This window comes from Drosophila innubila (genome assembly GCF_004354385.1).
Source record: "Drosophila innubila isolate TH190305 chromosome 3R unlocalized genomic scaffold, UK_Dinn_1.0 2_E_3R, whole genome shotgun sequence".
NCBI lineage: Eukaryota > Metazoa > Arthropoda > Insecta > Diptera > Drosophilidae > Drosophila > Drosophila innubila.
In genome coordinates, this window is record NW_022995380.1 from 12,901,678 (window position 1) to 12,924,679 (window position 23,002).

At 36.4% G+C, this 23,002-nt stretch overlaps 1 protein-coding gene across 3 annotated transcripts in view; it reads right to left on the reverse strand.

Moving 5' to 3' along the window:
• Positions 1-15,441, reverse strand: part of LOC117790414 (maternal protein pumilio-like) — a 95,047-nt gene extending 79,606 nt beyond the window's left edge. For 2 of the 3 annotated variants that reach the window (XM_034629862.1, XM_034629860.1), the window contains exon 1: positions 14,462-15,441. In XM_034629862.1, coding sequence (XP_034485753.1) covers positions 14,462-14,602 — 141 coding nt within the window. In that variant the 5' untranslated portion in view covers positions 14,603-15,441. The remainder of the gene's footprint in view (positions 1-14,461) is intronic. The other variant, XM_034629863.1, reaches the window with a different exon arrangement.
• Positions 15,442-23,002: the final 7,561 nt, after the last annotated feature.

Consider the following 23,002-nt stretch of genomic DNA (forward strand, 5'->3'; position numbering starts at 1 on the left):
AAACAATATGGCAAAATATGAACTGCAGAGTCTTCCTCTATTCCCTCTCTCTCTCTCTCCCTCTCTTAGTGTTGAGTTGCCAGCTCCTATCTGATATGACCATCGAAAACTCACTGCCATTGTTGTTGTTATTGGTATTGCAACTTGTCAGTTTCGGCGCAAAGACCATCAATTTACTTAGCTTTATTATGTGCACACGCAGTGGGGCAATTCCTCACTCCCCCCACCCTACCCTTCTAAACCTAAAAAGGACAAAACAATATACTATATATACTTTTTTTTTTGGGTTGTACGCTTCATTTTCTATTGACGCCTTTTGTTTACGCTTTGCACGCAATAAAAAAGACAGAAAAAATGGTAGCTGAAAACCGTTTCCAAACGCTGTATGCAAGTGTCGTGCCACGCCCCTTCTCACCACCACCCTTCCAACAGCTAAAAACAATACAAAGGCAAAGACAGCGGCAACAAAATGTATCTTGACACTTCATCGTTAGCCAAAAAGTAGCGCAACGTAGCTAAACAAAAGACAGCAAAAGGCATTGGAGTGTTGAGAGAGGAGAAGGTGGGTGGGGCAGGCACAACGTGACACGCGCTAGGTCAGACCCAACAGAGGGGAAAGCAAGGGACAGGCAAGTGACTGCATTTTCGCGCTTGGCGTTAAATTCCCCTGACAGCTATAAAATTGCATTTTAGAGTAGCGCAAAAAAGAAAAAATATATATACAACAAAAAAAAAGGGAAGAGGTCTTAGGGCAACAATAACAGCAACAACAAAAATATACAACACATGCCCAGGCGCATAGATACATTGTATCGATGTATCTAATAAATAGTTATTGTCAATACAACAACAGCAAAAATTGATATTCCCTAGTGCACAGAGAGAGAGACAGACGGGGGGAAACTGGGGAAAGAGAGAGACAGTAAAAGTGCGACATCATTATATAAATTGTGTGTGGTTGAAGGAAGAACACGCAAGGAGCTTCAGCAGCAGCAGCATCATATGTTTCGTATCTATCAGATACGTGGTCCGTCGAGGCGGCTGCCCTTTGCTTGTGAAGTGATTTCACACACATGTCTCGAGTGAATGTGTTTGTGTGTGTGCGTGTCAACACACAACATGACCACAAAAATGCTTCACAGCTGTGCCACACGTATACACACACGCATACTCAAAAGTATCTGCGTTTAGCTATTTGTCAAAGAAAAGCGAGTGCCAGGACTGCAGGGGTTGAGGAGGAGGGGGAGAAGGAGGAGGATGACTTGCCAGGGTTGCAAAGGGGCAGCTAGACAAACATAACAAACACAACAAACGAAAATGGCACGTGACAAATGCAAGATACATCCATATGTATCTTATGGATACAAAATGTTGGGACTTTAACGCAAAACTCGAAAACTTAAGCAAGTCTCAAGGCAAGAGTTGCCACCCCATACGCGTTGCAGTTGTGGGAAAACCAATTTTCAACTCTGACTCCACTTCTCTCTCACTCTTTGGTCATCTCTCTCTCTCTGATGCTTAAAGTGAATTTTGATGACATGAAATGTCTGTCACACATGTTGACAGGAAACGCCCCGTAGTTTCGAGGTCTGCCTGTCAGCTGATAGCAAGCGTGGCACGTGTTGCAGCCACGTGAGTGACTCGAGGCAAGTGGCAGCATGGCAAAAAAAAAAAAACCCTTTCTCTGTACTCCATCTTTCTTGCGTCTTCCACTTATGTTGAGATTACACGCTTGTCAGACAAAAGCCAAAGCCGCCCATTTGCTATGCATAAACTCTATCGGGAAAAGTGGATTTTTTTATATGTGTGGCGGATATGTCAAGACTTCCAAGCTGAGTCTTTAAGTGAGGCTTAGCCATCTATCAATTGTCGACAAGTTGATATTCTTGTTAAAATTGCAAAGAAGTTGAAATTTAACAGATGCACGTACAAATTTGTTCCATAAGATACCAACTCAAAGATTTCCATTATAACTGAATAGAATATTCGAAAATCAACAATTTCTAGCCGTCACGATTGCATCATAGAGTATCTTAGAGTTGTACATCTCTCTTAAAATTTAAGTTTGTCACATAGTTGTTAACCTCAAAGATACAAAAGTATGTCACACGTCAGCCAAAGTGAAACTCACATAATTCTTGAATGAGCTGTAACTCTTCAAATACTTAATATACTCATTGCATTAGTCTTAAGCCAACTTTCACCTACGAAACACGCATAAGATACAACTGTATCTTTTGTGTTTGTATCTGACAATGCATTTTAATATTCATACCCATTGCTCATCATCATCATTATTACTATTATTATACACAAATCATTGAAAATGTAACCCACTTTTAAGATAAATTATTCCAGTTTTCTATTTCCATTTCCTCATTTTCGTGTGACACAAATGAACTCAGCTCAACAATTAACATTTTCAATTGTAAATTGCAATTTGCAATAGCTATAGAAACTGCATCATTTCCGCCGCACTGCAAAAAAACATTTTCCATTTCCAGGCCAAACCAGAAAACAGACAACAACAAAAAATAAAATTGGTGAAAATTCTCTACAGAAATTTGCACTTGCGAATTATTTAAGCAAATTATGCACCAAGTACTTCATCATTCAGACCAAACGGCAAGCCCGCTTAGTGTGTAATATAGCTCCACTAACCTCCTTTGCCACTTCAACCCCTCCCCCAATTTACACCATCCCCAGCCCTCTCCCTCGCTAGTATCCACCTCAAACGGCTGGGCAAATTTTCATTCGCATTCATAATCCCTTAAGAGCAAAAAGGCACAAAATGAGCAAAAACTTTGCATATCAGTTGCTCGAGGGGAGAGGACAAAGAGTTTGGAGTTTTTGTTGGCGGTAAAGAAGACTGGTGAAAGAAGGGTAACCCTGGCAATTTGCTGAAAATTTGTTTGGCAAAAATTGTAATCCAAGTTGAGCAGTTGCACTTGAACACTTTTTGACAGTAAACTGAATGCTTTGGAAACAATTAAGATTATGAGGCGCAGCCAATTGTTACATATAGTAAAGCGGGCGCCAAGAAAGAGGTAGGGGAAGAGGGTACTAATTGTGGGGGAGTTAGATGTTTATAGTTGAAACTATAACAACAGTTGAACACCTTAAAGAATGGCTAATTAAAACTATTTATAGTTTTTCATTTATTTTTTAAGTAGAAACTATTGAATTAAAAAAAAAACATTAACAGAGTCAAATTTATCACAATTTTCTGCTTAGATTTAAAAGTGGAATTCAGAATAAATTAGACAAATGCCGTGCTCATGTAACCGTCAGTTTTGTTTTAGTTCTTTAGCACCACCCAGAATACTACACGACCAAGTGGTGCTAAGTGCCTATCTCTGGCTGTCAATTGATTTAACACTACAACTAGATGCAATTAACTTGAGCAGCGTCAGTCTGTAGACAACATATCCACATACAGTCAGATACTATTTCACAGACAGTTCCAGCTAAAATACGAATCAAACCTAAAACGCACTCACGAGTTGCTGTCGCTATCGCATTGGTTGGCCTTTTAGCAGCATGCAACCACATCGACATGATTCAAATAGCTAACAAATTGCACTGTCGAATGCAATATTTTTGCTTTTAGCCATAATACCTTTTACATATGCTTTGACAGCCGCCAGGGTAAAGTTTCCCCTCCTGCTGGATACCAACTACAGCTGCAGCTCCATCTCCATCTCCATCTCCACCTTCTCTTTCTCCTTCGTCTTCTGCTTGTTCTCTAAGGTAAGTAAGTTGCATGCATAGCATGGGCCAGCTTGTTAGCATGAAATGTGTCTGCCTCGTCCTCAGTCCTCTCCTCAGTCTCTCAGTCTCTTAGTCTTCCCTGTTCTGCCAGCCAGCCAGCCAGCCAAAGATGCCAGAGTGATAAATCCTTGCGGCTTTTTATTTCCACAGCGTTCTCGTGTGGGTGTGTGACATGGTTCTCTGTATAGCCACGCCCATTTTTAACCAACACACGCCAACACTCACACACTCACACACACACACCCACACCCACACAATGATGCGCATTGCATTACAAGCATAATAATTCTTACTGACAGCTCACGATGAGCTGTTACTAGTCTTGGCTGGTTCTGTTACACTCCTGCCTGGTTCTGGTTTTGCTTTGGGTCTGATAGCGTTAGTCTAACAGAACACACAGCATTCATATATACCCTTTCTCATGCTGCAGGGGTATACACATTTGTAATACAAATTGCTAAGCATCTATAAACAAAATATCTACTAGAATTTGCATGAGTTTAACAAAATTCGCTTTATTTTTTAGCATATTCGACTCATAGTGTAAATCTATAATTTAATTTTGAAGGAGATACATATGAGAAAAGTTTCAACATAGATTTTATAAAACTGTTCAAACTGACCCAAAATAATTTCAATCATGAGAGTGTATTTAACTTTCATTACGTTCGTACCATATTTTTTCGAAGTCCCTTTTCTCTCTACCATCACACTTTTTTTTGCTCTTTCTTTGCACTTAGCGCCCAATTAAAGCAAAAGTTTCATTTCATTTTCGTTTGTATCCTTATTTTTTTTCAGCTTTGGGTCTAACCTAAAAAGTTTACGCCTCGTTAATTTCAATTTAAGTGCAGACAATTTAAAAAATATATATATTTGATATACATATGTACATATGAAATATATATGGCTGTATATATATACGCGGCATAAACTGCGGCACTTTCAACACTAAAGCGCAAATTAACGGCTCCGTTTCGAGCATTTGGCCAACCCTTAACCACCCACCCAGTTCTACAGACCCACCCACCAACATATATACACACACACACGTACATTAGCTTTGGCATAAAAATGTATTTTATCGTTGGCCAGGAAACAGTTTTGCGGCAGGCGGAAATGTTCCCACTTCCACTTTATTGTGGCTCATTCTTATTCCTCTTTTGTACCAGCTAACACTATATATCTCTCTCGCTCTCTCGGCCTCTCTCTCTGGGGTAAAGAGATTTCAATATGCCATACCACACAGAACAAAGTGCATTACATATTTCACTAATTAAAATAATGGAAAACACAATATTTGTAATTATTTACAGCATATATCTTTTTACATTTTTTTTAATTTGTAGTCTCATCTTTTTGTCTTTCTGATTATCTAGGGGATTGTATTTGACCTAGTGGTATACTGTATAATATCACCATGAAAATTTTCGTTATTTTTTTTTTTTGGTTGGACTGCAGCTGACAGTTGAAATGTTTCATCATTTAGCTTAATGAGGTCAAGTAACTTTGAGCCAACTATGGGCCAAACTGTGGTCTGTTGCTATTATTTTTATGATTATGTCGAGCTAATTTTTTAAATAGTTCTTGTATAGATATTTTTTTTGTTCGTATAGCTGCTATAAGAATTTTTTTTGCTAATAAAATACCAAATATTTTATATATTATATACATCTATATACATTCCCTAAATGCAATTGCCAATCAGATATACTTTAAATGAGGATGTCGTGTTAAATTTAAAGTTTAAGTGCGATCAACTTCAAGTTGAAGGTATAACAGAATTAATTGGACACCTCTCCATTTAAAAAAAAAAAAACCGGTTACAACTTTTGTTTATTGTCATCAAAACGATACATGTATATGGATTCTCTATCAAGAGACAGAGAAAGGGAAGAACAAGTTAGAAATGTATTTCAAGTGTTGACAATTGACTCACTGACTTTTAGCTGTTGGCCAAGTCGTAATCTTCTAGCCAAGCACACACACGACACGACAAAGAAAAGTTTGAAGGGCGTCACTCAAGTGAGAGATATTCAAATGACATTACCAGAGAGAACAAAATTTTAAGGCAACAAAAACAGCTGCCACAGTTGCTGCTTTGTTGTCTTGGCCACGTTTTTAAGCCAGACCCGGCACACATTGCCCTGGGTCATTGACATGGCTACCACATTTACAAAATACATGAGAAAAAAGTCAAATAAAATAAATGGAACACGAAATCACCAACTGAAATGATTATTATAAAAATAAGACAAGAATTTTGACAACCTTTTATTCGTTAAATTTTTTTACTTCTTAAACTTTTGTGTATTTTTGATCTATTTTTTCAACTTGACAATTTGTTCATCATTCCGTTTCTTGATGTTTGATGTGTTTTTGTCTGTTTATTTAATTGAGTTCTTTAAAAATTTGCTTGTTAAACTTCTTTGATAAAAAGCGTTACTGAATTGTTTATGAATTGAGTAAATAATGTGCAGACTATGCAAATGCAGACCGATATATCCGAAATTAATAATGCCTATCTCAAGGTCACTTACGTCGTAAGCTTAGAGTTCTAAAACATTTTTCATAAGCTCATTTATTTTTAAAGTAACTTGCTTTAAGATTTCAATTATTTTTTTAAAATAATTTTCTTTATTTTACTCTGCTAGAAAAAAAGAGAGGAGTTTTGTTTTTCTTAAATTTTACCACATTTAACTAACCCTATTACTACTACTTAATTTTAATACATTTTTTAGCATGTTTCAATTCTCAATCAAATATATGCACACTAAAATAAATTGATGTTAAATTTTTGTTTTTAATTTTTAACTGCAGCCACTGTAAAAGCAAACCAAATGACAACTTTAGACTTAAACTTTAAAATACGATATATGTCCAAAACATGCCCGAAATTTGAGCATAGGAATAAGTAGGGTGGGATATAATAATAATAAAAATAAAAAATAAGAAGAGCGAAAAACATATATAATAAATATACACAACATCAACGAAATTTTCTGCACATTTGAGCAGAAAATTATCGATTTTATATGCAAAAGCGCACAAAATGCAACATCACATCAACTGGCAAATAAAGCCAGAGGCCGAGAGCAAAACCGAAACCGAAACCATACCAAAACGTACTATTTTCAACCAGAGTAGTCCTCGTTGAAGGAGGCGTCAGTCAGACACACAGACGGAAAGATAGACAGACAGACAGACCTGAAATGATGCCCAACATTTGATGAAAGAGGGAAAAATGCTATAGCAAATTGTTTTCTGGTTGGGTTCAAACCAACGTCAAGTGTTTTACAGTAGGCAGGGAGAATTTGAAAATGGGAACGGGACAAAGGTAACAAGTCTGGCTATAGGTATTCGTATAGTATAGTTATAGGTAAGCGAATGTGGCTATCCTGCTACTTTGCTTACTTTTCATTCAAATATTTTGATGTGTGTACTTAACTGTCGGTGAGTGAGACTTGGGCGGGTGTTGACATGAGGGGCATGGTATTTGCTAGAGATCTGCATGAGCTGTGTCCTCATGTCTCTAGTTCTCTATTCCGCTTTCTCTCTCTCTCGCTCTCTCTCTCTCTCTCTCTCTGTGGTTCAATAAACTTGCGCGTAAATTTTCTATTTTACTTGATTTTTTTGTCTTCCTTTTTTTTATTTTATTGCCGTTTCGTTTAATGTTCAACATGTTTTACAATATGCCATAGACAGCAGCAGCAGTAGCAGCTAAAAGGGCAGGGAACGGGGCGTGGCCCTGCGTTTTATGTGTCAAACATTTTGTAAACGTGAAGAGACACCCAACAGATTGGGAGAAGGAGAAATGAAACAGCCTGTCTGTTTCCCATCGGAATTTTTGCGTTTTGTTTGAAGAGCAGCCAATACGGTATATAAAGGGGGGTTGCACCAAAAGGGGCGTGCGTGGGGGCAAACTGTTCGCGGCGGCTTTCTGTTGGGTGACTAGCTGATAGATTGTTAAATGCAACGCTGCCAGCATATTTTTAACTCTAACTGCAGCAACTATGTTCATATCAAATATCGACACGTATATATATTTTTATTTCAATTTAGCTATGCACTGGCAGTTTATAAGAATCGAAACAAGAAATACATTTTTTAAACATCTAAGTCGATATCTCCATTCATTCTTTTATTGATTGTATCTATATGTAATAAGTAATTTATTGTATTTATTTTAAATGTGTTCTAGGTGTAATTAATAGGGTCGAATTCTTTACTCTATTAATTTATGCTAAACGTTATTATATTTGAAATATCGTCAGAATACAAAGACCTATCTTTCAGTTTTCCAATCTAATCGGAGCATTAACATTTCGTTTCGTTTAGCATGGAACATTGTCAAACATGCTTTCATCTTTCTAACAGATTTTTTTATTTAAGACCCACTCTTCCATCCGCGCACCACAGGCACGCCTTTAGATGTCGCCTGTCGCAGCATTCTTTTTTCCAACCTTTATGTCAATTGCCACTTTGGTGTGACCTTTTTAGCCTGCTAATTTGCTGTCATTTTGTTATGTACGCCTGCTCTGGCCCTTGACAATCTTCCCTTGATGGCAGCCAACTACCCCTTAGAGCCGTCCTCCTCCTCCCTTATTGATACCGTCCATGCATTATATATCGATCAAAATTCAATTTGTGCCGCTCTTTGACAACGTTTAAAGCAGAGAAAAAGCAGCGAAAAAAATTAACTTTAATTGAAAAAGTTTGCTACGCACTTTTCGTTGTCGTTTGCTGCCAGCTTTTATTTTTTTCCTTCTTTTTATTTATTCTTCTCGTTGGCAAGCAGATTTCAAGTGTGGCTTACGTGAGAGAGGAGAACCCCAAAGGGAGTCAGCGGGAGGAAAAGGAAAATAGGAAGACCTCGAGCGGTTTTTAATTAACCTAATTTGCAGCTGAGCTCAGAACTTTTTGGCTCATTATTTGTGCTGAACTTTTTGCACTTCTTTCTCTCTTCCACTGACTCCCTCTCTCTCCTCTCCTGTTTATTAGAGAACTCGGTCGATTGTCACAGCAAATCATTCATATGTCACCTTGAAAATGTCTTGACTTGAACTGTTTTGAATACCAGGAATAAAATAATAAAGACTATATAAGCTGAGAAAAATACGTAGAAAGCCTACTATAAACAAAATATATGTTATTTATGTATAATGTATAGTACGTATTCTTTGAGTACTTCTTGGAGATGCTGGCTTTTGGTTTTATTTCTGTGACTTTAGTTTAAGAATTTCTCTGTTAGTTCCATTCCATATAGTTTGACTTATGTTTAGTTCACTTAACGTCAACTTCACTTGAATTTTATTTCACATAGCTTATGCCCTTTGAAGACCCAAGCACTGACCATCAATATGACCCCCTTTTTAGTCGAGTCGCAACGACTTTAATTCTCTTACTCATTCTTATATTTTTTTAGAGATGTTTTTCTTCAACAACACAAATTGTGTTTGACTTTCGTCTTGCAAGAAATGGAAAACTTTGTTGCTGTTTTGTAATTGAGAGCAGAAGATAATCAAGTTACAAGTTGCAGTTGCAGTTGCCATTGCTGGTTTAGCTGAACGCCAAGTTTCAGGGACAGCATTAAGGGCCATCAACTCAAGCTGTTTTTGCCCTGTCCCTTTCCCTTCTTTTCTATTTTTTTTTTTCTAACATAACACATGCTGTTGTTAATAACCTCAACAGAAATTGAAACACGTGTGTCACGCCCTCAGAGAAAGAAAAAGTCAGAATTATGGCAAAGTTTGGTTTTTTTTCGCAAACGTTGACAGAAAATTAATTAAAAAAGTGCTAAAAGTGTAGACTGCAACTGCGATTGGAATTGAGATTGCGATTCCGCTTGCGATTGAGTTAAGTTCATTAAAGTTGGCCATGGAGTAACCGGAGTGGTCTCTGGCCAAGATTAGGTCATTATGAACTGAAGCTGGTTCCAAAGTTGAGCGCAGCTGGTTGCAGGTTGCAGGTGAGTGTAATGGAAAACTTCAAAAATGTTCTTTGTCTGCAAATGCGTTTGGCAACTGTATTTAATTGGATTTAAGCAAGATGAAAGTTTATGGTGAAATATGAAAAAAGAAAAGAGAGATGAAGAGAATGAGACGAACGAGCTAAGTTCATAACAAAGTTTTGTAAATTTTGTTTAAATATATTACGGAAAGTTTCACTTAAAATTTTGAGATGTTTTTAAAATATACTGAAGTCCAATCTCAATAAAATGCATGCATACAAGAGATGGAAAAAGCTTTTATACATTTCTTCATAAGCTTCAAGCTATGTTGCATGTTATTAAATGTTGCTTTATATATTTTGTCCAAGTGTAATTTATTTCTGCAATTTCTAACTGTCAAGTATCATTGCCAATCTTAGCTTAACCTGCTCTTCTACTTAAGATTTCTTTCGATTTTTTCCTGTTTTTCTAGCTCTCTTGCAACACAACTACTACCAGTTTGTTGGCTCAGCAAAATTTCTCCCATGAGCTGTGCTCCAGTTTTCACCTGACCAAAATAGGAACCCGGGCAAAATATTGCAAATAATTCGCTATCCAAGCATTCTTTATCTGTAGACCTAAACATAGCTGCACATTCAGTTGAGCATGAGCTTGTTAAGCAAAAGAAAAAAATCACATTTCCACACACACACACTCACAAACACAAAGTCAAAGATTTTGTGATACCTAATTTGCAACAATTTTCACCGTATCTATCAACAACGGGCAGAAATGAAAAATTCTCAGCACCCCATATTAAAAATGAATAAATAAAAATACAAGAAAACGAAGCTGAAGCGAAATTCCCCCATTGCCAACAGCAAAAAATCTTCAACAATTTTGCACGCAGTGAAACGCGGCGAACATAAAAATAAATATTAAAAATAAATTAGACCTACCTGCGGTTTTTATTAACTTTTAATTTATGAAAAGCGCAGGAAAACTCACAGCTGCGCGAAAAACCCCACACGAATACCAATGCCAATGGGAATGCGAAAACGAATACGAATAGCGAGAATGCATATAGGAATAATGAAAGATGCAAGCGAAAGAAAAACAAATGGCAAAATAAGCAATATAAAAACTGAAGAAGCAAGAAAAATAACCAATCTCAATACTAAGCAGAATACTCAAAGTCAGTTAAGATGACATGTAAAATGTAAAAGATACAAATCTACATTATTTGAATTGTTTGATCTAAATAAATCTAATCTTTAACATTGAAAACGTTTACGAATGTGACACAAAACAGAAGTGAAAATCTAACGTTTTGAAGAGTGTAGAAATGATTGGACTTGTAATTGTTGCATAGCGATTGTGAACGTCGCACAAAGCAGAAAGAAAAGATCGGTCAGTTTTGAGAAACAGTCAGTCAAACGATTACGAATGACGCACAAAGCAGAAATTAAACAAATTACGCTCTTGTGAGCTTAATATCTGTGCTTAAGTCCGTGATCATTTTTTCTGAGCTAATTTAATAGAAAGTTGCGTGCTTTAATTGTTGTTGTCAGGCTTCCAAGAAACACAACAACAACTGGAAGCAGGAAAAAAGAACTACGATGAACTAGCGATGCATGTCAAAGAGTGGGAGCTAAAAGGTAGCCAAAGAAAACCGTGAAGAGACTCCACTTGCAGTTCCATAAAGCATAACCAAAGAGATGCACTCGAGCTGCGTCAGTGGAGCAGAACCAAGACGAGAGTCAGCGGCAGCTACTTGTAAGCTGCACTCGGAATCATTGCGAGGAAGGCTGCAGAACGGGGGAGTGAAAGACTGAGGGATCTGACAGACTCAAGAGAGCCTCAAGCGTCATGAGACAATTTGTACAACATTTAAATGGATTGCAAAGGCGCTGACTAAGGTCCTCGTAGGCGAAAAGCACAGCAGAAACTAAGTTAGGACCACACAGACAGTCAAAGGAGAGAGAAGAGAGAAGAGAAAAAAACACGGAGACACATGCAACAACAATTTTTAACGACATTTTGAATAAAAATACAAAAAAAACGAAAAAAAATACTAACTTGAGGGCTCATCAACATCTCTTTTTTTCTTTTTTTTCTTATTTTTTTTTTTTTTGATTTTCCTTTTATTTTTATTTTTTGAAAAGCCTCTTGGAAGTCGCTTGAAGCGCTTTTCAGTGTTTAACTTGTGTGAAGTTTTTCAACTTGTTAAACTGGCTTTTGGCTAGATGGATAGACAAGTCATTCAGTTAGTCAGTCATTCAGTCAATCAGTCTGTCAGTCATTTAGAGATGGCCACTTGTAGTCGACACTGTCTTTGACTGGAAGGAAACGTCTAGTGACAGCTGTCGCTATACAACCTTTGGTCATTCAGCTTTAAACAGGTCAAACAAAAGTTGCAGAAAGATAGAGGGATAGAAAGATGGAGAGAGAGAGACAGATAGCAAGTAAAACTAAATATGGTTGGTGCAATAACCAAATGGTATTTACAGTTTGAATTTTAAGGTAATAATCAACTTGGTAGAAAGTTGGTCAACTTGACGCACTTGCAAATCAGTAAATACTTTCGACAGAAATAAACAAAGTTTGAAGGATATGGAATGTGTATCATAATAAATTTACTACAACTGTAATATTATTTTTTCCCAATGATTCTCTGAATAACTTTCTTTTAGATAATTAACGATGTTTTTCATTTCTTATTTACAATTTTCTGTAAAATATTTCTAGCTGTGCATTTGTAGGCTTTCAACAAATATAGAAGTCTATTAACTGTTTTGTGTGGTCCACAAATGGTAACTGATATGGACATTTTAGAATGACAATGACACTGACATCGCACTGATATCAGGTCACTCAAGTTTTCTACTCTCGGCAACAAGCGAGACACTGGCAAATTGTGCCTCGGTGTGCGTCAATTGTGTAACCTGATTCCATCTGTTACTGGCATACAAAACGTATACGTAATATTCAAGAGATGGGGCAAATAACAGAGATATCGAAAATAGATAGAGATGGTTAAAATTGCTTTAAAATTTTATTAATCGTTTCTCAGTCTCACAGATTCAATAACTAATCCATTCGATTAATGCAAGTGCAGCTGATCCCCTCTTAAAAATAAAACAAGCGTGCTTCAGGCACACCATTTGTTGCAGCTTAATGAGCTGTGTGTGTGTGTGTGTGTGTGTGTGAGCTGCTGTTGTATTCTAGGCAAGCGCATTTTACGTGCATTTTTCAAGCGCATAAATCACTCAATTGGAAAATGCACACACACACTCAAACTCTCTCTCTCTCTCTCTCTGTCTCACACACACGCACATCAAGTGCAGGCGGTAGTTAATGCTCTCCAGGTCTCTTCTCTCCATTTCCTTCTGAACACGTTAAAAGCATAATTCATAAGCTGCTTAAGCCACTAGTCATAAATTTACTGCACACACATTAATTAGGCCCTCTACCACAAGCCTAAAGATACTCCTCTCTCGTTCCGCAATCTACCTGGTCCTCATTTTACTCCACATTCTACTCCTTTGCTCCTGCTCCTATTTCTATACTCCTGGCTAAAATCGCAACTCTTCTAATAAGCAAGCTGCCTTTGGGCATCCATTGGTTGGATTTTGTTTTCTAGTTGTGGCTCTGTTGCTGCCGATTCTGTGGCATCCACAGGCAGGCTACCCTTCTCAGATAAAAATGAGTAATGTGTGCTCATTAGTCTTGACCAGACATTGGGGAACCTACTCGTAAATACTACGCCAAATGCTCAGCCTGCCTTCCTTCTCGTTACCTAGCATTATCTACCTTTTTCCAATTGCAACAAGCTTCAGTTTCAGTTTTAGTTTTCTTTTTGTTTCTAATCGAAAAAGTGTGCAAAAAGTGTGCAAGAATTACAGCTGTATATATGGTATATAGGGGAGCGTATAAAAGGGATTTTGGCATATAATCAATCAAATTGTCAATCAATCAATGCAAACTAACAACAGCGACAACAACAACAAGCGAAACAAACAAAAGCACACGCAATCAATGTGAAAATGTTTGAAAAACCAAATTCAAATGGACAACAAAATTGTGGAGCATGAATTCAGAATGTGGAGGGTAAGAAGGAGGATAGTGTGACAAGTAAAATAAAAACAACAATGAGCGGAAATAATTAGAAATATATACTGTAAAACAAATACTATAAAACAAGGTTTGTTTCCAAAAGTAGTAAACAAAAATAAGCAGAAATAGAAAATAGGTATGTAAGTATATACAAAATGAAAAAGCAAAATTAAAAAAATGCTTAAAAAATCGAATTAGAAAGTAAAGTTAAATAACTGAACAAATTTAGAGCTGCCTGAGAAACCTACAGAAATCTGGATATCTTATGATTCGGTTCAATTTCAAAAAATATAGTTTTTCTTAAATCGGGTTTACCGTCTTCACTTATGTTTATAACTTTTTGGAATCAACAAGTTTAGTTGAAAAGCTGCTAAAATTCGCACGGCACTGTTGACGCACTCCAAATAACTATATTCCGAGAAAATTACACAATACATCTACAATACAACACATCAAATACTGTTCCCGCAACACTTTATGAAATTAAATAAAGAATAATGTATTAGTAATGTGATATTTTCAGAAATATAGGGGTCTCGATCTAAACTCTGGAATATGTTTCTTCTTATCGCAGGAACATGTAAATTTTTCAAACTCATGACTCATTACATTGACTCTTTATAACAATATAGATGTGATTTCACTTACAATATGCTCCTTTAGCTCTTTGCGTATTGGTCCCAGCCATTGATGTAATCCAATGTAACGTTTTTGCACCATTTTTAGGGCGGGGGCACCCTGGGCGTAGGGTCCGCCTAAAAGGGCGCTGGCAGTTTCTAAAACCACCATTTTGTTGTTTTTACTATCACTGTTTGTTGTTGTGGTTGTAATTATTATATTTCTTGTTGTTGTTGTTGTGGTTCACACTCTTTATCCGGGCGGCTAAAGATAAGCGTAGCCCGTATATATTTTATTTTTTTTTTTATTATATGTATATTTTTTTTTTCTTTATATCAACTTCAAGTTGTATAAAATAAAGTTGGAACTTTGGTTTCTGATTTCTGAGAATAAATATATATATATTTATATATATTTGCTTGTAAAACTGTTGATTCAGTTTTGTGGACTGTTGCGAAATTAAATTTCGTTTCTGTTGTTTTGGGTTTTGCTACGGGATTTGAGTTTTGTGTTTTCAGATTTAGACGCGCGTTTCAATTAAATTTAAGCCGCATTCGTCAAACGTGCCACACAGGCCACAAGAGCGATATATGAGATGTTCCAGATGACACCGGGATACTTCTTATATATCGGTATATGTATGGACATATATATAAATAATCTGCAGCATTAATCCTCACACGACGACAACTGCGACGACGGTAACGATGACGTTGACGTTGATGTTGACGAGGTTTTCAATTTACTTTGCATTGGGAAATCCTTAAAATCAATTAAATGACACGCTCCCCGAGTATATCTCTTATTTATCTTTTCAATTAATTTTTCTTCTTGTTGTTAAATTTTCATTATTGTTGTTTGGTTTCAAGTAACACACTTAGGCACTACAATTGCGGATATATTGTACAGAAATTACTATTGCACATTCTGGTTTTCAACCAATTCAATAATTTCACATCTTTTGCATTAATTGCACAATAATAATATTATAAATAATAATAATAATGTAAACACGACGATTTCCAATAAAGTTTCTCGATAAATACGTTTAACGGATGTTGCGAGTGTACGAAACGGAAACGGGAGAACGAACCGCAGTGTTCAAAGTTCCATCGCGAACTGATTTTCAGCTAGCGATACGAATTGTGCCGAAGCAAAAAAAGAAACCGACAAACGACAGCCGACAGCCGAACGAACGATTTAACGACGACGACAATGGGGAGAGGTTCGTTCGTTGCTGAACGAATGCAACGTATAACGAAGCACAGTGGTCACAAGTTGCACAAAGAGCAAACGGAAATGTAGTAGATATTTTCCTAGATTACAAATACTATTGCAAACAACAAGTATTACATATACTTACACACTTTGGGCCACTGTGCGATACTGTTGTGTAGAAGAGAGCGAATGAGAGTGAGAGAGAGTGTCAATTGTGTAGACTTTACTCAGCGCATATGATAAACACTTGTTGTTGACGTTCTGTGGAGCTGAGCACACCCCAAAAACCCAAAACATCGTGTGGCAGAGTGAGAGAGCGTGAGAAAACTGTTGCGCCCAATTAACGCTCTTATACACTCTTATACTATCGACACTATTTGTACGGCATTGCCAGTTGGAGAACGAAAAGCGCAGTTATCTTTTGTAGCATATCTCTTGCATTTTTGGCTTGAGTTTGCGATTCTCGAAGAATGCAATTTTACCAACAAATCGCATATGAATATGTGTGTATGAGTACATCTGTGTTTGCTGGATAATTTAGCTAAAAGTTAACAGGTTGTCTAAAGTATTACAGTGTCTAAAGCTCGGAAGGCCGGACAAACAGATATTTGAAGAGAGAGGCTGCTAATAAGATTCTTGTAATAAATTAGGGAAGTTCTATATCATACAGAAGAAATGTTTGAAAATATGGGTTTCTTTCTAATAGCCTCTGCAAAGAAAAAAGAAAGATAGGGTAACTAACCTTTAAGTAAGCAAAAACTTAAATAACATAATTGGCATCGATAGAGAACCGATAGTAAAATTAATTTTATAATACTTTTCTCTCTTAAAATTCGTTCTTGTTAAAATTTAAACAAATATTACAAATCGTTTCTTTTCATTAGTGGGCAATGCTTTAAGTATGCTGCAGAGCTGATCTAATCTCTTACTTTCGCAAAATACTTTTATGATCTTCTAAGAGATGCCCAAAATGTATGGCCAACCTAAAATTAACTTCATAAGTTCATTAATAACGAGAACTAGACAAGAGGCTTTTACATTTTAATGATGATAAACAAATAAAAGAGAAAAAGATTATAAAATATAATAAATATAACACGTTGACGCTGTCTGTTGATGGTATGATTATTATTAGGTAACGTTGAACCCATGTGAAGTTTGTTGACTTCTGCAACAAAGTGTGACTAAACAAATTAAGTTGAGAACTAAAAAAAAAGAACTTGAAACTAAAACGAGAGCGCGAAACGAAAGGCGAACAAAAGCAAAAAAAAAAAAAACATGAAATAAAACGTAAACCTTATAAGGCACGAAAAAAATCAACAACAACAACAACAAGGCGTTAAATTACATATTAAGCTACGGTTCGGTTCGGTTCGGTTCTTGGACAGCTTCCATAGTCCATACATATCAGAGAGGAGTGTCAAAAGAAGGCAGATAATAATATCAAGAACAGCAACAGCAACAAGAACAACATTGAAGACGGTTTCATGCACGACATCATGAAATTGAAGTAGGCTGTTGCTTTGTTGCTGTTACTGCTCTTTCAATCCCATAAGCTGGAAAATTGTCTGCGTGCCCAACATGATGGAAATCCATCAGCTAAGGCAACAACAATAAAAAGAAGAACACCGCATTACAATGTGAACAAATGTGGTCATGTTCAGAGAGTTCACTAACTTCTAACGGTAATGGACCAAGTCAAGACAAGCCAAGCCAAGCCAAGCCAAGATATGCCATGAACATTCAACAAGTTGCCATAAACATGTTGCAGCAACATTGCAGCAACAATTAACAATTGATGTTGTTGCTGTAGCTGCTGCTGCTGCTGCTGCTGCTCTATTCATGCTTACATGTTTCTGTGCTTTGTTTTTAGCGCAAGAGTTCAATGCTCGGCAATCACATGAGAAATTAGCACACAAGCAACTAACAACCAACGACCAACAACTACAACAATAACAAGCTAAAGCCGCCAACGATGCTTATGCAAAACTTAGACAAGCGCAAAGGCAACTGAAGAAAAGAGAACGAATGAGCGAGCACTCTTACCCCATCTCACTTCATCTCACCACACCACAACACAGCTCAGCTCAGCTCACCACGCTTCACCTCGACAATGACATTCAAAAAAGCTGCAAGTCAAGCTTAGAGCGACAAGAGCTAACCGCACCCGAGATCTGCCAACTCGCTCTAACAACTGTGCGAATATGTTCCCGTCAAACCGCTTGGAGTTCGTTCACCGCACGCGACGAGGCAACGACGCGACGTTCAACTGAATCGTTCTCAAATATGTGTAATATGCATGTGTGTGTGTGTGTGTGAGCTTGGCCTAAAATTTTTCAGAGCCGGCCACGACCTGCCTAACTGCACAACAAGTTTGACTCTGTTTTGGGGCAAGACAAAGACAGTGTGAGATCAAAAAGAGAGCAAGAAAGAGAGACAGAGAGAGAGAGAGAGCGGCAGCCACAACTGCCACAGTTGGTACATTTATGTCAAAACTGGTACATTTTGTTACTCGTTGAAACTTCGGATAAATTGTACCCAAAGCGGTACATTTTTTGTAGCATTAGCAATTTTTGATTTTGTTTCAATGTTTTGTAATTATTTAATGAAACTATGCAAGTATATTTTATTTTGATGTTCATTATTTTAAAACTATTAACAATCTTAATGTGATTTAGTAAATATAATAATTTTTCAAAACCGGTACATTTTTCTCCAAGTTCTTGTACAAACTATTTTCATGAAGTGACATCCGTGGCGGCATCTTCAAGATGTTAATCTCGAGGCAACGTCGCTCCTTAGTGACGCTCTAACATGCAGCTTAGGATGTCGTCTTTCCTTGTAGACTAGTCCCCCCTCCCTTGTTAACGTGCTGTTTTTTTCCGTCTTAGTTCTTTGGCAATTAGCTTGAAGGCCTGATTAAAATTAGTACATGTCTTAGTCAATTTGTTGTCAACTCATTTATTTTAAATAACATGACTATAAATTTAATGTAGTACAGTCTTGCTGGGTTTTTATCGGCTACTTGCTATCGATAACATGCTTTTGCAGTACTTTTTCTATCAATTTCAATACGCAATTACAAAAACAGCTGTGAAGTGCCCAACCAGACATGAGGCAATGAAGTTTCAAGTGCCTGAAGGACTGCGCATGTGTGTGTGTGCATGGGTTTATTATGAATGAAGGTCTGCAAGGATTGTCAGCCTCTTCAATAATGCCATTATTATCTTTCCAGCCTGAAGGCCTTTTTGCTCTGGCTCAAAACTATATATTGTAATCTAGAATTAGTTTGTTGAATACAATAAATTATAATAATAAAAATATTATTATTATTTTTTCGGTTATAATGTTGATCACATATCCACTATTTTTAATTCTCTAACACTTCAAATACAATTTCCCAATAATTAAACTGTTAGCTATAAATCCATTGTCCTTTATCTGTGGAATTGCTATTATTTAAATCCACTTTTTGCCCTCGTTTTTCCCATTACACTTTCAACAGAACTAGACGACAAACTAACACAATTCTGTTGTTCATTTGTGTACATTTTTTCTGTGGTTTTCTCCTACCGTTGATCTATCACGTTTTTAAATTGAATTTATAATAGTTGACAACACAACCTCACACGCCCACTTCAAGTGTCATCGCCGCCCACACAGAAAGTCATCCAGTTCAATCGAATCAATCGCCAGCAACAACGTCAACAACAAGAGGGGCCACCAGCAATTGCCAGCAATTTTCATTCATTTCAGAGTTCAGAAAAATGTGACGAAAATTAATTAAAAATCAATTTGAATTTGATTGTTGATCGTTGACTGTTGGACTAGGTTCCCTTCGCTCCCCCATTTTGTCACCATTTCGGTCAAGCCAATGGCAATTCAATCCCAATTCAACCCAGCCATTATCAACTTACTTATTCGCATACTACTTGTATTTGGTGTCTTTGTCGTGAAAAGTTAATTTACATTTGCACAATATTGGAAGTTTTTTTGCCCGTTAACAGACCATTGAATTGAATCCCAAAGCCAAATCCAAAGTGGTATCCAACTACCATATGAAACGTTTCCAATGCCATTTTTTTCTATTATTTCCCCATACATTTCAGAGTTTTGTACTTGTATACCCTGTAACTGGTAGATAGGCGAGTATCTTCCTATCGGTACGCTGAATAAACACTTTAACAATCATGACAGGGCATCTGCTCTTCGATCATTTTAACATGTTCATTGCTCAATTTTTTTCAATTATGTACAAAACAGTGCTGTTGATTTCATCCGTTATTGTCCATTTTTTGTAAAAAAAAAAAAAAAAAAAAACAATTTTTAATTGAATTATGCAGAAGAAAATAAATTCTCTTTTGCTTGCACACAAAAAAAAACTTGAACTCTTATTCAATTTATTTAATTTGATTAAATTCACTTTTTTGCATGTCACAATTATTGTGAATGTAGCGTAAAAATGAAATTAGCAGGCGAAAAATATATTTAAAACATATGCAATTTTAAACTTAGCACTGTTAGTGGCAACCATGGCTATCTGGCTGTCAGATTCAATGGCAACTGCGATTAGGGTTGCCAAAACGTGCACTAAAAAATAAAAATTCTGCCAACTGGAAGTTAGCCAATGCCACGACTGTCAAAACAAGACAAAAAATAATAGAATATGTATAAAAGCATCAACAATAGCGATAATATAACAACGAAAAGTCGCAAATCGCAATGAAAAGACCTTTATATTTTAAATTAATTGAAATTAACACACACAAAAATTGTGTCAGCAACAACGAGTTGAGAATAATAATAAAAATCGGGGGAGACATGGCCACACCTGGAACAGAAACTAAATACCTGTTGTATAAATACGTAATACAGTTTAAAACAATTGACTTTCTATGACTCAGAGACGCATCGTTTAAATATGACTACTTCAGAAATATAGATGCTTTTACAATCGTTGTTCTAGCAAGTCTTTGATGATCAGTTGGACTAAAACACTATTGAATATTTTGATTGTTTATAATTAGCTAAATTTTTTACAAACCTAAACACAAAAAATGAAGGGAGTCCAACCATTTAAAAAGTTATGTTTTATATAAGCCACGTACCTGTAAAGATTAAAAACATAAAAATGAAATTATTAAACAAGTCGAAAAGTGATATTATGCAAGATTATAAGTACATGTGGTAAATATGGAAAGTTGTAAGAGTCTTATAGTCGCAACCGTTAAGTGCAACCCACTCTAATACTTATCGGTTTAAAGAAATGAGACAATGTTCCCAAGTGGAAAACAAGTGGAACCAATTAAGAAAATGAGTGGGCTATATAATACTCAGTAAATAAAAATTAAAAAAAAATTATAATAACAATCTGTAAACTTTCAATGAGAGAAGTAAACGAGAAGTATTATTAAATATAGTTAAATATATCGATTATATGAATAAAACATCGTTCAAGGTGCAACTTTATTTTGCATAACCTGTCTACAGGGTATTGAAAAGAACAGCGTAAAAACCAAAGCATAGTAAGGTGCTTACCATAAACATTCTGTACATTTTCCTGATTATCTGTCTTGTTATTATTATACATACTTTGGGATATACTTTTCTTGTTTTCCTTTTTTATTTTTTTCTGTGCTTAAAGTTCATTAAAAATTACAACGCACTTAAAAAATTTGCTCACTTATGCCTCATTTAACCAAATTAAAAGTAAACACGAGTCACAATAATGAAAGAATGCTCGTAGCCAGAGAAAAGAACAAAGAACAGAGGAAAAGTAAGAAAATTCGCCGTCTGTGTGTGCTGATTTAATCTGCAAACGAAGCCGGCACGAAAATTTTGTATTACCGCAAAAGGTATGCAATGGAAAATTATGAAAACCTGGCTAAAAATAAAAGGCAATAAGTGAAAGTGACACGCAGAAATTTTCAATTATGATTGGGAGATTGATTATGGTATAAGTCATAGCCCTAAAGAGGATTCCTTAGGTCTCACATGTGTATTATCTAAGAAAGATTCTTATTTTTTAATAATTTCTTATTACCTATGCATTTTCGAGCATTTCTTAGCTGACCAAGTACTTCTACATTAAATATTACAATCTGATTAGCTGTAAACAAGCTTAAAAGACCCACTGCTGATGTCATCCGAGTGTCATCAAATAGACCGTAACAAACCATTGACCTTCCCATCGGTCTAACCTAGTCCCTTTAGGTATTATACGTCACATGAGCAGATCCCAAAACTGTTGTGAAAATCAGTCACAATGTGCTGACTCAACCAACAGACAGGAAACGAGTCGACTTGAGCATATGAGAATTAAAATGTACCCTATTTCGAACAGGTCTTACATAGTTTTAGCAGTATCTAAATAGCTTTTTCTTCCAAAAGAAAAATGTATCTTTACAGTGATTTATTTACTTATTTAGAATTATACTTTACATTATTTTTATTTCCTAACTGTGTAGATATCTAAGTAATTAAATCGAGTATAGTGAATATTTACAGCATATTCGAAATCATAAATACCCTAGTTTTCCTGCTAGACCAAAAACTATCAGTAACATTCTGCTAAATATTTTGTAATTACGAAGTAGGGTAGCTAGATGTCACTACTGATGTTCTGCAGATTTTGCAAGCCTTTTCTAAATGTTATCTTAGTAGTAATGGGCTGGGGAATACAGTCAACTGCCTTTCGACTTTAATAACTTTAAGCAGCTACGGTCAATTTAATTTTCATGGCAGATGCACGAAGAGACAGTCAGCAGTAAGTAAACGGCAAAAGGAGTAAAATACAAACACACAAATACACACACACACACTAACAAAGTTTCAGTCACATATCCTTGTAGCCAGGCGACAATTTGTGCAAGCATATGGACCGAACGAGAACGTGAACGAGAATGGTTGGGGAAAAGAGACGTGGGAGGAAAATAGGAAAAGGAAACTTGAAAGGAAAACTTGATTATAAAGCGATGACTTCACACATTGCTGTACGAAGGACATAGGACCTATAATTTTCATGCTGCTGCCAAGCACAAAAAAGGGATAGCCTGGAATAGCTGGGATAGTCGAAGCAACACTGGACAAAGAACAATCCAAAAACTGAACTGACGGCCTGCTCCATGCAGCTGGGGCAAGGACATTGTGCAAACAGAGGCGTGTATACGACGAGTATTCTGCATGGCGTTGTAATTTAATACTTTTCTAATATGTATTTGTCTCTATGCCTTTTTCTCTCTTTTTCTATCAGTCTCTTCATCTATCTCTTTCTGCTTGCGTGTGACTTTTCAGAAGAATTTTAATAGAATTGGTAAACTGAGCTGGGGCATCTTTCACAGTGCTGTGTGCGTG